Raw genomic sequence first — 14,953 nt, forward strand, 5'->3', positions numbered from 1 at the left:
GTGCAACATTTCCAGGTTCCCAGAGAACCTAGATCACAACTGTTTGCAGCTCGTGACAAGAATTCAATCCAAACCGGCCCCATTTTCTTACAAAACATTCACTTCTTACGAAGTCTTATCTTTCCAATTTTTAATTCAAGCATTTGATTTTTATATATTCAAAAAATCGGTCTTAAGGTCGATGTCTTGCGTATCTTGTAGTTCTGTGAACAACTATCTAGATAATAGAACTACAAAATAAAAAGAATTCAATGTAGATATTAAATCATCATTAGACACTAAGTTACAAATGGAACTAAAACATTTAGCGATAATTGTGCCCAGCGCCCCAGCCTCGTAGACTGTAGTAACCAGCCTGATAAATAGTAATGTTATAGAAATAATAGACGTTTCATAATTTAATACATAACCGCCAACATTTGTGAAGAAATATAGGTACAAATAATAAAAATACTCACGAATTTTTTCATCTAAAACTAATGAATTTTCTGCTTGCAAAAAAAAAAAAATCATTTAATCATCTTAAAATGTACTAATATTATTTTTTTGTATAGTATTAGTTGATTGTTAAATGTTTTAATGAAATTATTAATACTGTAACAGCGAAATACAAGATTCACACAACTCGACTAATTTGTACGACTATTTGAGAATGGTTTTTAGAGACATTAGAAAAGCGTAAGAAGTAGTTTGGAATATGTTTGATAATATAGGATGATAATCCTAACTGCAAAATGGGAGTATTGAAAAACATTTGGGATGTACTAGTTTTAAAAAAGTATTACACGTTTGTGATCAGGTAGGTGCATTTAGCAGTTTAAGATAACTTGGTACTCCTATAATTACAGTAATATATAACAAACTAACGCGTTAGGCATTAAAACTCAACACAAACAAAATACACAAAGTTAAACCAATTATTTGTTATTCCATTGTTCAGTTGAAGCGAATACTGTAAACAAAAGGTTGCTGGAAAACTATATTGCATATACATATTACACATATATTAATATATGTATATATTTTTTTTAAATATATTTAATGTAACTTTAATTATATACTCACCAAATAGTTTATGCGTAGATGTATTGCCTTTATCTGTTCGTATTTAACATACAATCAAAATATTGTACAACACTTTCCATAGTATATAATTTATGTTATAATATTTTACTCAAGGGGTTTTAGTATGTTAATATACGAATATACGATATCGTTATTTAACACTATGATATACTATTTATGTATATAATGCTGCTTTCGCAGTTTTAAGATATTTTGGTGTGATGCAGTTTTGACCATGAAGTCATTTTGGAGTAAACTATTTAAATTAATACTTTTAATTATATTCAAGCCATTAAATAATTGTTGAAATTTTTTCTGGTTAACATGCATCTCCTGAATCGTTTGATATATATAATATATTATCGATATAAACAATTTAAATTCCATTTTACATTTTAAATTTAAGTGGCTAAATGCTTAACCACCAACAATATATCCAATGTTGTACATTTGTATAATGTTGTATATTTAAAAGAATAGGATACCCCAAAATACTTAACATAAAAAATATTTACATGTCTTATTGTTTTTTTATAATTATATTACTCACTTATAAAGAATCTTTGGAAGACACTTTCTGTAAGTAAAGAAAATTTCATTATATATTCGTAGGGGGGAGGGGCAAATTGGAGCAGTAGTATGTGACTCATACAATCATCGATTCGACTCATAGCAATGTGCATAAAAATGTGTGGTTATCGTAACCACCAATTTCCCATGCTGTTCGATTGCACCATCTAGTTTTCAAATAGATCCCACTCCACAGGGAGTGAAGACCGCAAACGTCTCCTCTTGGAGAATGGGGCACATTTTATAACGATTTAGTAACACGCTTTTACCACTTAAAATTACCCTTCTAATTTTCTCCGAAAAGATAGGAATGCTTAAAATATAATTGTGAGCTAAAAAGTATACTCTCAACAGCTTCAACTCAGATCAATGCATTAAAAAAAAAAAATGTATTCTATCACAAAAGTGAGAAATTTTAAAATGCAGTATTATTATTTTATTCTATTATATTATATTCACTGTTAGGTTTTAATATACGCCGTCTTCCGAATCGTTTTTCCTGCCGAACTGTTAAAAACAAAAGGTTTTTTTTGTTAAAAGGGAATTGTCCTAATTAACACGCGAATTTTGGTGCCTTAATTGTGAGCTCCATCGTTGTGCCCGTGTGGTTTTTTTGGTCGTACATACACTGAGTGCAATATCGTTGTACGCAAATGCCACCGCTGATTTGCTTATATAGTGGAACCTCGAAAACTCGAATCGGTTAGGGGTGAAAAAAAATTCGAATTGTGGAAAATTCAACATACAGAAAATATATAAAATATTTATTGTAAGTCTAAGGTATTCCTTCAAGTTATCGAAAATTTGACGTATAGAAGTTCGAGTTATCGAGATTAAACTGTATTATAAGATAATCGTGTGTTTGCCGACGCCACAACTGATTTTCTAGTGTTTAATATTTCGTTTTGCACCTTTGTCATCGTAAAACTGCACTAAATTGGTGTATCGTGGATGCGCGTTTTTATCGACATCTTGAACACTCGTGTGTCCGGAAAAGGAGTTCAATCCTCATTCCACACCTTCGCGCACGGGTCGTTTTGGTCAAAGGTCATAGCTATCATTGTCTTTTATAGAAAATATTATATACCATATGTCTGTAAGTAGTTAATAAGCAAACCCCTCTTCCATAGTTGATGATATCATTATTTGTACATATTTTACGGTGTTATAACTCTTGAACTTTTCTTAATACAGTCCACTCTTTCATATTTTAGCCAAAATCAGTTTTTTTTTTGTATTTTGGTTTGATACTTCTCTCCTTGCTGTTACTTGTCTTGATACGTAACAGCAATATTCACCGACGGGAGTTTCGAGCAAACAGCATCAATAACCACATGCGCCAAATTTTCCACATCAGCCTTTTTAAAGGTGAAATTGTTTTTGGCTACCTCCGCTTTAACTTGTATCCAGTGGCGGCGCTAAGCGTGGGTGATGTGGGCCATTGTTCACTGCCTCGCACCTCAAAGGGCCTTGCGTTCTTTGTTACTTAAATAATGTTTACTAAAACAATTTATAAAAGAGTCTCTTTAAGTCTACTCCACCCACATATAAATTTTACCTCGACCCGCCTCTGTTTGTATCTAATTAATTCTATAAAGTTATATTCTTCAAACACTCTTTATCTTCTTTGAATATACTCTTCATCGTTAGGTTAGGTACGGCTCAGATAAGCCACAAGCTTCAGCAGTAAATTTAAGGGATAAAGTAAACATAAATGAAAGAATTTAATTTTCTTTTGACAGGTCTTATGCGAATTTATAAACACAATAAATGATTTTTTGATCCGACTACGCGTATCACTACGTCTATTGGACATTATAATTGTAAAAAAAAATACAAAATAAAGCTAAAAACAGTAATAAATAATAATAAAATGGTTTAACTCGGTTTCTGAAGGCTAACTGAATGTTTGCAATACTCGTTGACTGTCAACGGTTGACGAAATACCGAATTAGTACCATAGCAAGGGTATGGCGAACTGTGCTATGCCAATGGCGCAAATTATGAAGGGTCGCAAATTTGTGCTTTAAAATTGGTATTTATTTTTTTATTTTTATTCTACGCTCAAAACGACATTTTTTTTTTACCAATACGGCTATACATTTTTAAATGTGTATGATTTTGTTTATCTTGATTATCGTTAAATTCGTGTTTTACTACAAAGAACGGTGCGTTTGTGTGTGTGTGTATGACCATCGAGCTTATCGATTGGCGATTGAATAGAGGAAAGCTATTCCATAAATTAAAACTCCAATAATGGAAACTAATAATTGGTAACTATATAAAAAATTAAGCAATGACTGAGGCAAACGGGAAGAAAAGGTCTAAAATACTACACACTCCTAAAGCAATAATGTTTTAGTAATATTTGGGTGTTCGCTTGTATTTATTTTATTCGACTATATTATATCTGATTGATTTGAGACTGTTGAACAAATTAATCACATAATATTATCCTGGATTTTAATTACTTAATTTAAAATAATTTTATCGATTTGTTTACTTAAACAGGGTCTGTTTTTCTAGCTTGGGTAAAGCTATATTATAAACAATTAAAATGTTACATAATTTTATGAAAAATAGTTGACCAGAATATGAAATTAGTATTTTATGACTTATAGAACCCTTCTAATACCAGTGGCTTTGTTAATTATTTAGATTGTAAATTATATTTCATCCATAAAAATTATCTTATATTAAAATTTCGTCGAGCCATCGACTTTTTTATTTAACACTGATACAGTGATACCCCTGCGATGGAAAAAAAACGATACTGGTATTTTAGATAAATTTGAAAAATAATATACAAACTTCCTTTATGTTTGAAATTGATTGTATCATTATGAAATTATATTGGTGAACGTATTGAACGTAAAAATAATTGTAGGAATAAAAAAGGCAAATGGGTACTTTTTTTATCTTTACATTAACACCAGTTTTTTGGCCACCCATGACATTTGTGCTTAATATAGGTAGGAGAGTCGCGAAGTAATTGACCATATTTAATACCTATTTTGGGAATCACGACACTAAAAAGGTTGGCAAACGATGATTTGGAGAGTACTCAATTACATCAAAGTAACCACCAAATCAAGAAGAACGCCATAGTAGAATTTATGATATGAATTGTTTAATATAATGCTAAGTCTTATACATCCTTAACAAATTTCCACAACTCTGAAAGAAGTTTTACTACATACACTAGTACTTAAGACACGTAAAGTTCTTTCTTTTATAACACGTAGCCATTCGACACAATATACAAAATCCTAATAAGATAAATTTAAAATAATAGTACACATAGTATATTCGCCATTCGGAATAATTGTCTTTATAATATAATCACTAAGCAAAACAATACAATAACATATTTATACTGTACACAAGTAAAAAATAGTTTGTGAAGCTAAAGCCAATGCATTATGTGACTAAAGCATACTTGATAAATTTATATTAATATTTCTAGAAAACTAAATACTACAGAACTAACCAAAAAAACAAAAGACATAAACACATATGTGATAATGTCCAACAAACTTTAAAAGTGTCCAACAAATCGAGGAAAATGTGTTTAGCAAAAAAATCACGTTCCAACAAAAAGTTGCGTTGTTGGCGTGAACTAGGCAGCGCAAAATTGGAAATTGGTATCATGGTGAAAATAATGTGCAACAAATTTTGAAAAATGTCCTACTATATCCAACATTTGACCAACAAATTTATTGGATTGATTAGATGTATGTCTGCTAGTGTCGCGCTATCAAGTTCACAAGGGTCAAACAATTTCGATTTGTGGGTTGGATCTAGAAAATCCGGTCTTTTACATGGCCAATTATATGCGGCGTATTCTTGAGTTGAAAAACCGTCAAGTTTATTCATTTATTCATTTATACTCCTCAAGAATATAATACAATATAATAATATTGTTCATCAACTCGCATTAAGATTGAATTAAACAAACATTATCGACTATTGTTTGCGCCGCCGTAATAGTAGGCCTAAATTCACGGTCACACCACCACCGACACACACACACACACACACACACACACACACATAACATGTTGATTTATTTTTATTATTGTTTATCTTTGTTTAATTGTAATGTGAATTATATAATATAATATTATGCAACGATACCTTATCGTCTCCGCCGCCGGACCGCCAGTGCGCAAATTAGCACGGCCACCTAAAATCATCAGTGTTCCTATTTCTCTCGTACCGTACGTTGTCGCGGCACTATCCGCGTGCACTAATTATTCTTGCTAAAAATATTATTTTTTAACACTGTAAGCCATGAGGGCTAATTAATACGCATATAATTTCATAGTAGCGTAAATCGCCAAATTTGTCAATTTTAGGCGCTAATTGTCGTTTATTATATTATATTGTGTGCGCTAATCGCATTTCATTTATTCGTTATTTTGTGTATTATATTATTATTGTACAGGCGCGAATCGTCACCATTTTGTACTATTATTACTCTTTTATTGGCGAAATCGCTGCAGTTATTGTATATTTTTAATTAAAATATTTGTCCGAAATTGTCGTACTTATTTAATAATTGTGAATTAGTGTCTCTGTGTGTGCAATTATTATATGTATAGGTCAGGTTAGGTAGCAGCTGGCCAGCCGAGCACCGACAAGTTGTAAGTTTTTCTTTTACATTATCATTTTATTTATATCATTTAATTTAAGCTAATATTGGTATTATTATTTATTATAATTATTATCGGCTATGCCAAACCGGCATTTTAAATTGTATATATTATTTTACCTTGTTGGGCCAAAAGGGCCGTAATTTATTATTGATTATTGCTTTATTATACTACCTATATCTTTACCAAATCTTTACTGCGTTACCATTTATTCTTAGTTACCCGTGTTATAGGTATAGTTTTAAGCCTTACACACACACAAATATACACACATACACACACCACCCACATACTCACAGGATTTGCTCGTCGACCCTGTCCACCTCCTGTTGTGTACTATTTACATTTATACACACAATTTACACAGGTCGGTCGGTGTGTGTGGCACTCGAAGTATTTGGGTGACCTGGGTGCGCGTGGTGCATGGTCATACGCTCTCGGCCCGCACAATTATGACTAATTGTTTTAAGAAAAATTGATGTTATTTCAAAACAAAGAATAATGAAATCATTATATTATTTGCTTTCGTTTCATACTTTATTTAATATCCTTATCGCTTGAAATATCATGCAGGACAATGTCTGTGGGGTTCACTAGTATATATATAAAATAACTTGTCCAAATTGATTTATCTTCACCTAGTCAAAACCACTAAAGCTATGAGTAAGAAATTTAGTCAGTAGTTTCGTTTTATAATCCGAATAACCTCTAAGAAAGGATTTTTCAAAATTTAACACCACCTTCAGAGGTTAAAAGGATTATTAAGGGGAAAATGGAAAAAAATAAAAAAAAATTATATAATTATATACATCTTGGGTAGCGCATTTGCTAAAATGATTTAAGTTGTTATTATCAAATCTATATCATAAATTTATAACAGATATGTAGTTCAGACGTGACGCCAACGGTCGGTGACGTGTCAACATCGGTTCCCCACGCCTGACGAAACCAATAACGAAAAAATGAGCACTCTTTAGTAGCATTTTTAGGTTACTTGGTTTGTTATACTAATAACCTACGGATCAAATTATAATAATAATGGTTTTTAATAATAATTATCTGTAATAATAAAATCGTGAATGTATCAACACATATGTCAGGTTTTTATACGAACTATATAAAAAACCACGAGATTGTACATTATTGTTTCTAATTCACTGTAGGTTGGGTCAAGTAAAAAGAAAATTGATACCTATAACTTTGAAACTTTAGGGTTAGATACTATTAATTAGAGACGCGCCTTCACATCACGTGTGATCCGCAATTCATCAACCTGATAATATACTGTTTGCATAATCATAAGGGTCTCACGGGCAACGCCAAGTAGAATGACTATAGTCTATAATAGGTATAACCTGACTGGTAAACGTAAAGCATGAACAATGATAGATCAAGGCTTGCAATTTACACATTAGGTTAGATTAGGTACCACAAATTTAGTATTCAATAAGAAAGCATTTTACAAAATTTGAATTTTAATGTGGTACTTGCACAAGTTTTTTTATAGTTTTAAAATGATCAATGAAAATGTTTAAATTTTGAACACAGATAAAACGAATACTAAATAACAAATCAAACAAAGTTTGAATCATATTTAAGGTTGGCATTTTTAACGGGCAACAAAGTGCACTGGATCAGCTATATTTGTATATAATTTTAAGACAAAGTTAATCTAATGACATTATTTATTTTGTCACGTACAACGTCATGTAGGATCAGCCAGTATATTTTATCTAAAGTTACTGTGTATATACGACAACAACGAATAATAAAAAAAAAAAAACAAAAATAATAATAATTAAATGTTTTGGTCATTGTACGCGCTAACGCGAGAAATCAATCGAAAGACCACTCGGCTAATACCGAGAATTATTGACCATTAATAATTTTTGAACATCAAGCCTGAAATTTGTCGGGATAGGCAACTTATATGTCACACTCAAATGACGGGGCATGATAGACAACCTAACACACAACGACGACAACGAAAGACTGAACACTTGAACGAAGGAACGGAGACTTAATACACGGGAATAAGGATGATACAGGTTTAATCATTAATTGTAGGGACGGGTTCCCTATGGTTGAGTCGATCTGGTGCAATTGCCACAGGGAGCTAATATAATAATAGGGAGGACTTAAATTCTACTTAAAATTAAGGCAGGTGAAGGTCCAATCCGGTGCGCTATTCAACTCAACGACCTGGGCGGCCACTCACACAACGCACTATACGTTGCTGGCGGACTTACTCGAGTACTCTGGCACCAGTCTCGATCTCGGGCAAATAATTAAATCTCATGGTAAACTATGTGGATGATGTTATACTGTTGGACCAATGACGAAATTCGGCACCCAATGTGGCAAACAGCTATAGTCGAACGCTGACGGTTTGACATTATTGTCATCGACTACCGTAGTTTTTGGATAAATCACAACACTGAATTTAAGTTGACGTAATGTCCAAAAAAGGTTTATTGAAATAACGACGGAGCTCGAGTGGAACACCACGAGCCAATATCATATAGCAGATGTATAACGAACAGATGAATAACATCTACAGTAGCCACCAAACGATTGATACAACGGAATTTTACAAGTGAATAATACAATTATAATAATAATAAGGGCGTTGGCCAAACAACAATGATAATATCAAATAAAATAATAAACAATATATAGAGATATAAGGACAGATGATTAACCAAAACGATAATACTATAATAATAATAATAATAATAACATAAATAATTAAGAACGGGAGATAACAAGGATATTGCCGGAATCGTGGTCATTAGCATATCGCAATAGCCCGTCGATTTAATGTCTTGCAGTATAGTAATAATAACCAATTCACTCGAATCGTCTTAGCGCGAACAGTCATTAAGCGATAAGCCAATAACACAAAATTAAACAAGATAAACGAGTAATAATAATCTCATCAAAAACATTCCGGGTAAAAACATCTCTGAGTAAAAAAATCACTTAAATTATAGAAGTTGTGATATCAAAAATTGGCTAAGTAATTTCATAAATTCATTAATATAAGTTACCCTTGCTTATTTATTTAGTATAAATAATAATTTTACTTAGCTTGGCGCAGTTACTATTATTTATGTCTCTGCAACTAAGAAACCAAAATATGTATTATGTATTTTTTTTTTTTATTATTATTCTTTTGTTTATGTAGAAATCGAGGTATAGTGCATTTGGTTGATTATATATACGACATACGTCTTTAGCACCACATGGCCACCAGTCGTAATAAATATTAGAATTATCATTTCTAACCCGTTTATTAAGATATTGGATAATGCATGTATAATGATCTGATGTCATTGAATTATCGTGTTGGAAAATCACCGAGTGTAGTTTATACATGTTGCCATCAATATTTATTTTTTCATTTGGTAATGCATTCATAACTAAGTCGGTGATTTTTGTGGTTGGATCCAACCATAACTGTATTTGTAAAAATATATTGTAACGATTGTTACATATTTATTTATAAACATAATAATATTATACAACCGTAGGTACATATTATATACTTACACATATTATATATTATATAGTATACGTGCATATGTATATGTATATAGGTATGTATGTGTATCGTAGACCAAAACATGTAAAATATATTATGATGAATGTACATTATGCCCCTCCTGTGCTGTCTCATATTTAACTATTGTAAAGCTACGGCTAAATAAGAATATATGTAAGAGACAGCTAGTTCCCCGCTTTAACACCAGCGCAAACGAACTCCAAGCCAATCCAACAGCTTGTAAACGTTTTAGTTAGGTAAGAATAAACTTGATATATTTATAAGTATTTGGATCAATCCACATTTATTTGTATCCTGAGTACCATTTGCTCCCAAGCTACGGTTAACTTATATTCATAAGAAACCAACTTCTTCCCTGAATATCATATATTTAACGGGTCATCCCCGACCACGTTACAATAATACAATATATTTATTTACTGTGATGTTTGTGTACATATGAAGATAATATGTATGACAATTTTCACACAGAACATTATCTATCAGAACTTGTTCTGAAATAATTTCAAACATAGATTTCAAAATTACTTTAGACTTGCCGATAGGAGCAGTAAATTAGACGATAAATTTGCAGTAATTTGTATAGATTCTTTAAAAATAATTAATTTTGATATTTTAGAACTTAATTGTATTTAAGACAATTCATTCTCTATTTTATTTCAATATGCTGTTTATTTACAACCAAATTACACTCTGATTTACGATTTACCGTAGATAGAATGCGATATTATTTAAAAAGAGCTACTCTTTTGTCTTTGTATGTACTCGCTGTTTTACGTTTTTATTTATTTTTTTTTATAAGCATTGGACACCATGTTATACTATTAACTTTCATACACTTTAATATGCACAAAATTGCGATTTATTCACCGAAAAATGCCCTCGTTTCAATAATTTCAACGAACACCGTTACAAACACACGAAACGCACAAATCTAGAGTATAATATTATAATTACTTATAAAATAATAATAGTTACGTAGACGTAAAGGCAAAGGCGAGATGGATCTGATTAGGTTAGATCTGATTACTAATTACTATACTTACTATTGTCGGTTTTAAATTCTTTCGTTTAACACCATAGAGTGTTTATTTTTTATTTTATTTTATTTGTGTTCTACCTACATTGTGGAATTATTGAAAAAAATTGCGTTTTGCTTAATAATTATGCCAATACTTTATCAAATAATATTTCTCCGGTAAACTTGAAATTTGTACAGAATAATCTACACACCAAACTGAGCTACCTATTCGTAAACGTTTCAAGTCAATTGGTTCATTAGTTTAGGCTACAGGGTAGCTGACATGATTTTCGTAAAATAACATAAGTTGAATACAAGTAGCCAAGTAGGTTCTCTCGTGTAATATACACCGTCGTCGCGCACTGGATACTTTTTTTTCTTTTTTACTTAGCTCTGCCAAGCGACCGCGGCGTTGGAGTATGATAGTGTACGAAAAATGACCAAAGTCAGAAGAAAAAAATATAATACTATTTGTACGGATAATTTCAATTAATAGTGTATAGTTATTTAATACTGATACGGTGAAAACGAGAAAAGAAGAACAGTGGGAAGAAAAGTCGATCGTCGTGCTTGACGTGTGCATGTGACAGTACGTTCTATTGTTGTTGTCAACGGTCGGTATCCTTTCCCATGTGACGTGCCAAGTGCTCGTTTGGTGGTTTACGTATAAGTTTGATTTTTCTGTGAAACCTCGTAATGTTTTTTGTTATTGTGTTCCCCGCTCTGTGACTAGCCATTAGCGCCACTACCACTTTCCTGCTGATTGGTACGTGACTTGTCCGTCGTGTTGACTGAAATCACAGCGAATCATCGCTGAACCTGTGGTCTGTTGTCGCCATCGCCGTCGCCACCACCGTAATTCGGTCGCTAGGTATATTGATATTATATGGGTCAACCCGAGTAGCTGATAACAACACTGGGGCCATATTTTATTTTTTTTATTTTTTTTTTTTTTCCTATTACAATTTCGAGTATGTGCACATAAGAGTATAAGATATTAACAAATTAGTAAACAAGAGAAAAAAAAAACATTATAACAAAAATTATACATAAAACTAATAGTATTTAAATAAATATAATAAGAAAAATATAAAGTGCGATAAGGTATAAAATAAAGATAACGGACAATAAGTTATATAAAATCAAAGGGGTAAGTGTTACCAGCTACCATGAGGAGATTAGCGGAGGAATTTAAAATATAATTTTTATTTAAAAATTGAGGGTAAAATGGTTTCGGATCTCTGGTATTAAGGTTATTTATTTTTAAATTAATCAATGATAACAATTTCGGACAATCAATAACGCCTAATATATAATAATAATTTATTAAGAAATTTGGAAAGTAGGAGTACCTATTCGACGTTCATTAAGTGGTAAAAGATATAGAAAATTTAAAACGTTATTATAAGAACCGTGGGGAGGCCTGTATATATTAAATTTAAAGGAAATGAAACGTAGAAAATTATTTTGAACAGATTCTAGGGAAGAATTTTGTTTTTGTTTTGAGGTATTATTTATCCAAATAAGAGGGCAGTATTCTAGATGGGAACGAACAAGGGAGCAATATAGAATTTTCAAAGGAATAGGATCTATGAATGAGCCATAAGTGCGCTTAATAAAACCCAAGTTACGCATAGCCTTATTCTTTATCATTTCGGTGTGTGGGGAAAAATTTAATTTAGAGTCAAAAATAATGCCTAAATCCATAAATTGAGATACAAGCTCAATATTTGAAGCGGAAATAGAATAATTATAGTTAATTGGATTTTTTATTAAATAAAAGCGCATAAATTTATATTTACCAACGTTCAAAGATAAGTGATTCTTATAACACCATGAAAGCAAGTTATTGATGTCAGATTGCAAATCGATCGCATCTTGTTCAATTTTAATTATTTTTATTAATTTAGCATCGTCAGCAAACATAAGGATATTAGAATTGGTTATGACATTAGGGAGATTTTTAATAAAAATATTAAAAAGAAGTGTAGATAAGTGGTCACCTTGAGGAACGCCAGAAGGTACTGGGAAACGTGTAGATTTAAAATTAAGGTGTTTAACAATTTGAAATCGGTCTGAAAGGAAAGATTGAAACCAATTAAGAAGGGATCCAGAAAAACCAAATGATTGTAGTTTTTTAAGAAGAATTAAATGATTAACTTGATCAAAGGCTTTGGAAAAATCAGTGTAGATTATATCAGTTTGTGCGTTAGATTCAAAAGAATGAAGTATTATGTTTTTTGTTATGGCCAAGTTATTGCAAGCGGAACGTTTTGGCATGAAACCAAATTGAGTATTTACGAGGAATGAAGAGCAAAAATGGTTAAGTTTTAATGAAATTAAATGGGAAAATAATTTTGGGATTGACGATAGTTTAGAGATTGGGCGATAATTTGAAATCAGTGAAGGATTACCTTTTTTTAAAATAGGTGAGATAAATGACGTTTTCCAAAGAGATGGATATATACCTTTACTAAGAGACAAATTAAATAAATTGGTTAGTACTGGTGTTAGGATAAATCTACAGTTATAGAGAAAAATAGTAGGTATGCCATCTGGGCCAGAAGTTGAACTTAATTTTAAGTTGGAAATCGTATTAAAAACATCAAGTTCGGTAAGAGTAATACTATTTAAATATAATATAATATAATATTTAAATAGTAGAATTTAAATTAGAGTTATCTAAAATTAAAGAGGGGAAATTAAATGGTTGAGAAGGATTAATATAGACATCAGAGAAGTATTTGCCGAAGAGCTCAACAATATCAGTACCGTTATCGGCAACAGTCGCGTCTAAGGAAAGGGAACGGGGTAGAGCCTCATTGTCGGTTAAATTATTAATAAATTTCCAGAAACATTTTGGATTATTTCTAATGCAGGAATGAACTTTATTGATATAATTTTTATGATCTGATTTAACGTGTCTTTTGCATTTAGCTCTTAAGCGGGAGAAATTAATATAATCAGCGACGTTATTAGATTGTTTATAGACGAGATGAGCAATTTTTTTATCTTTTAATAATGATTTTAGTGAATTAGAGTACCAGTTTGGGTATGAGTTATGATATATACGTTTCATACGACTGAAACGTCAGTCAACTACCATGCATTGGATTTATATACTATCTTCTTATAAAATATAATAGTTAATGTAAATCAAAATTCTTCTAACTGGTATTTGTCTGGTTACCATTCTATATTATTTGACAACTCAGGTACATCGATTAACCAGTTAAACGCTACGGTAACGGATCTCGACGTGTACCGATGTTTTGATCTATTTTTGGTACACACAGTAATGATGCATTCTCATGTGTTTATTCAACTTAAGCAAATTAACTTAAATAGTTACCTAATACATATTATCTAGGTGAATATAGGATTATTATTATGATTTTGATACAAAAATAGATACTGTAATGAGTATATTATTACCTTCAGTTAATTTTTTACACTGCTCTGTATCAGTTAATCCACCTAAAAAGATTGTTATTTATTATAACTCATGTTTTAAACATTGAAAAAAAAACATATTTTGATTTTAACGTAAATCCATTATTTTAAATTATACATTAGTGTTATGATCAGTAAATTATTTTAACAAGTTTTAACATTTTTAAATATATATTTATATTTTATACTTAATTACCTATTGGGCATTGAATAATTTCTCCTTGGATTATTTTGAAACTTAACCATAAAAGTCCCAATGAGATGTACATGGTTTCTATAAAATAGCAATTTACTTTACTAGTTAATCAATTTAATAAAAAAAAGAATTGTCATTAGTTATGACAATTGAGTTACAATAACTTATTATAAAGAATGCAATTAATCGATGCGAATAGTTCTGACACAAATGCAACAACAATTGTTTCAATGTAAAACAAAAACATTTTATTTCCAACAAGGGTCCCACTTGTATATGATACCTACAGATGTGTTGTATTTGTTTAAGTTTTTATGAACACAATTATTTTACATGACGTGTAATTTATATACTTTTATTGTATTTTTAATTTTTTATATTTTCGCGTTTTACATTTAAAATGTTTTTAACATTATACTTCATATTAT

The 14,953-nt window shown here is 31.0% G+C and overlaps 1 protein-coding gene across 3 annotated transcripts in view; it reads right to left on the reverse strand.

Moving 5' to 3' along the window:
* LOC114120731 (uncharacterized) overlaps positions 1-14,732 on the reverse strand; it is a 59,933-nt gene extending 45,201 nt beyond the window's left edge. For all 3 annotated transcript variants that reach the window (XM_050206306.1, XM_027982738.2, XM_050206305.1), the window contains exons 1-5: positions 14,526-14,732; positions 14,312-14,353; positions 1,616-1,642; positions 1,066-1,098; positions 459-488 (exon numbers count right to left, since the gene is read on the reverse strand). In XM_050206306.1, coding sequence (XP_050062263.1) covers positions 459-488; positions 1,066-1,098; positions 1,616-1,642; positions 14,312-14,353; positions 14,526-14,598 — 205 coding nt within the window. In that variant the 5' untranslated portion in view covers positions 14,599-14,732. The remainder of the gene's footprint in view (positions 1-458; positions 489-1,065; positions 1,099-1,615; positions 1,643-14,311; positions 14,354-14,525) is intronic.
* Positions 14,733-14,953: the final 221 nt, after the last annotated feature.

This window comes from Aphis gossypii, chromosome X, assembly GCF_020184175.1.
Source record: "Aphis gossypii isolate Hap1 chromosome X, ASM2018417v2, whole genome shotgun sequence".
Lineage (NCBI taxonomy): Eukaryota > Metazoa > Arthropoda > Insecta > Hemiptera > Aphididae > Aphis > Aphis gossypii.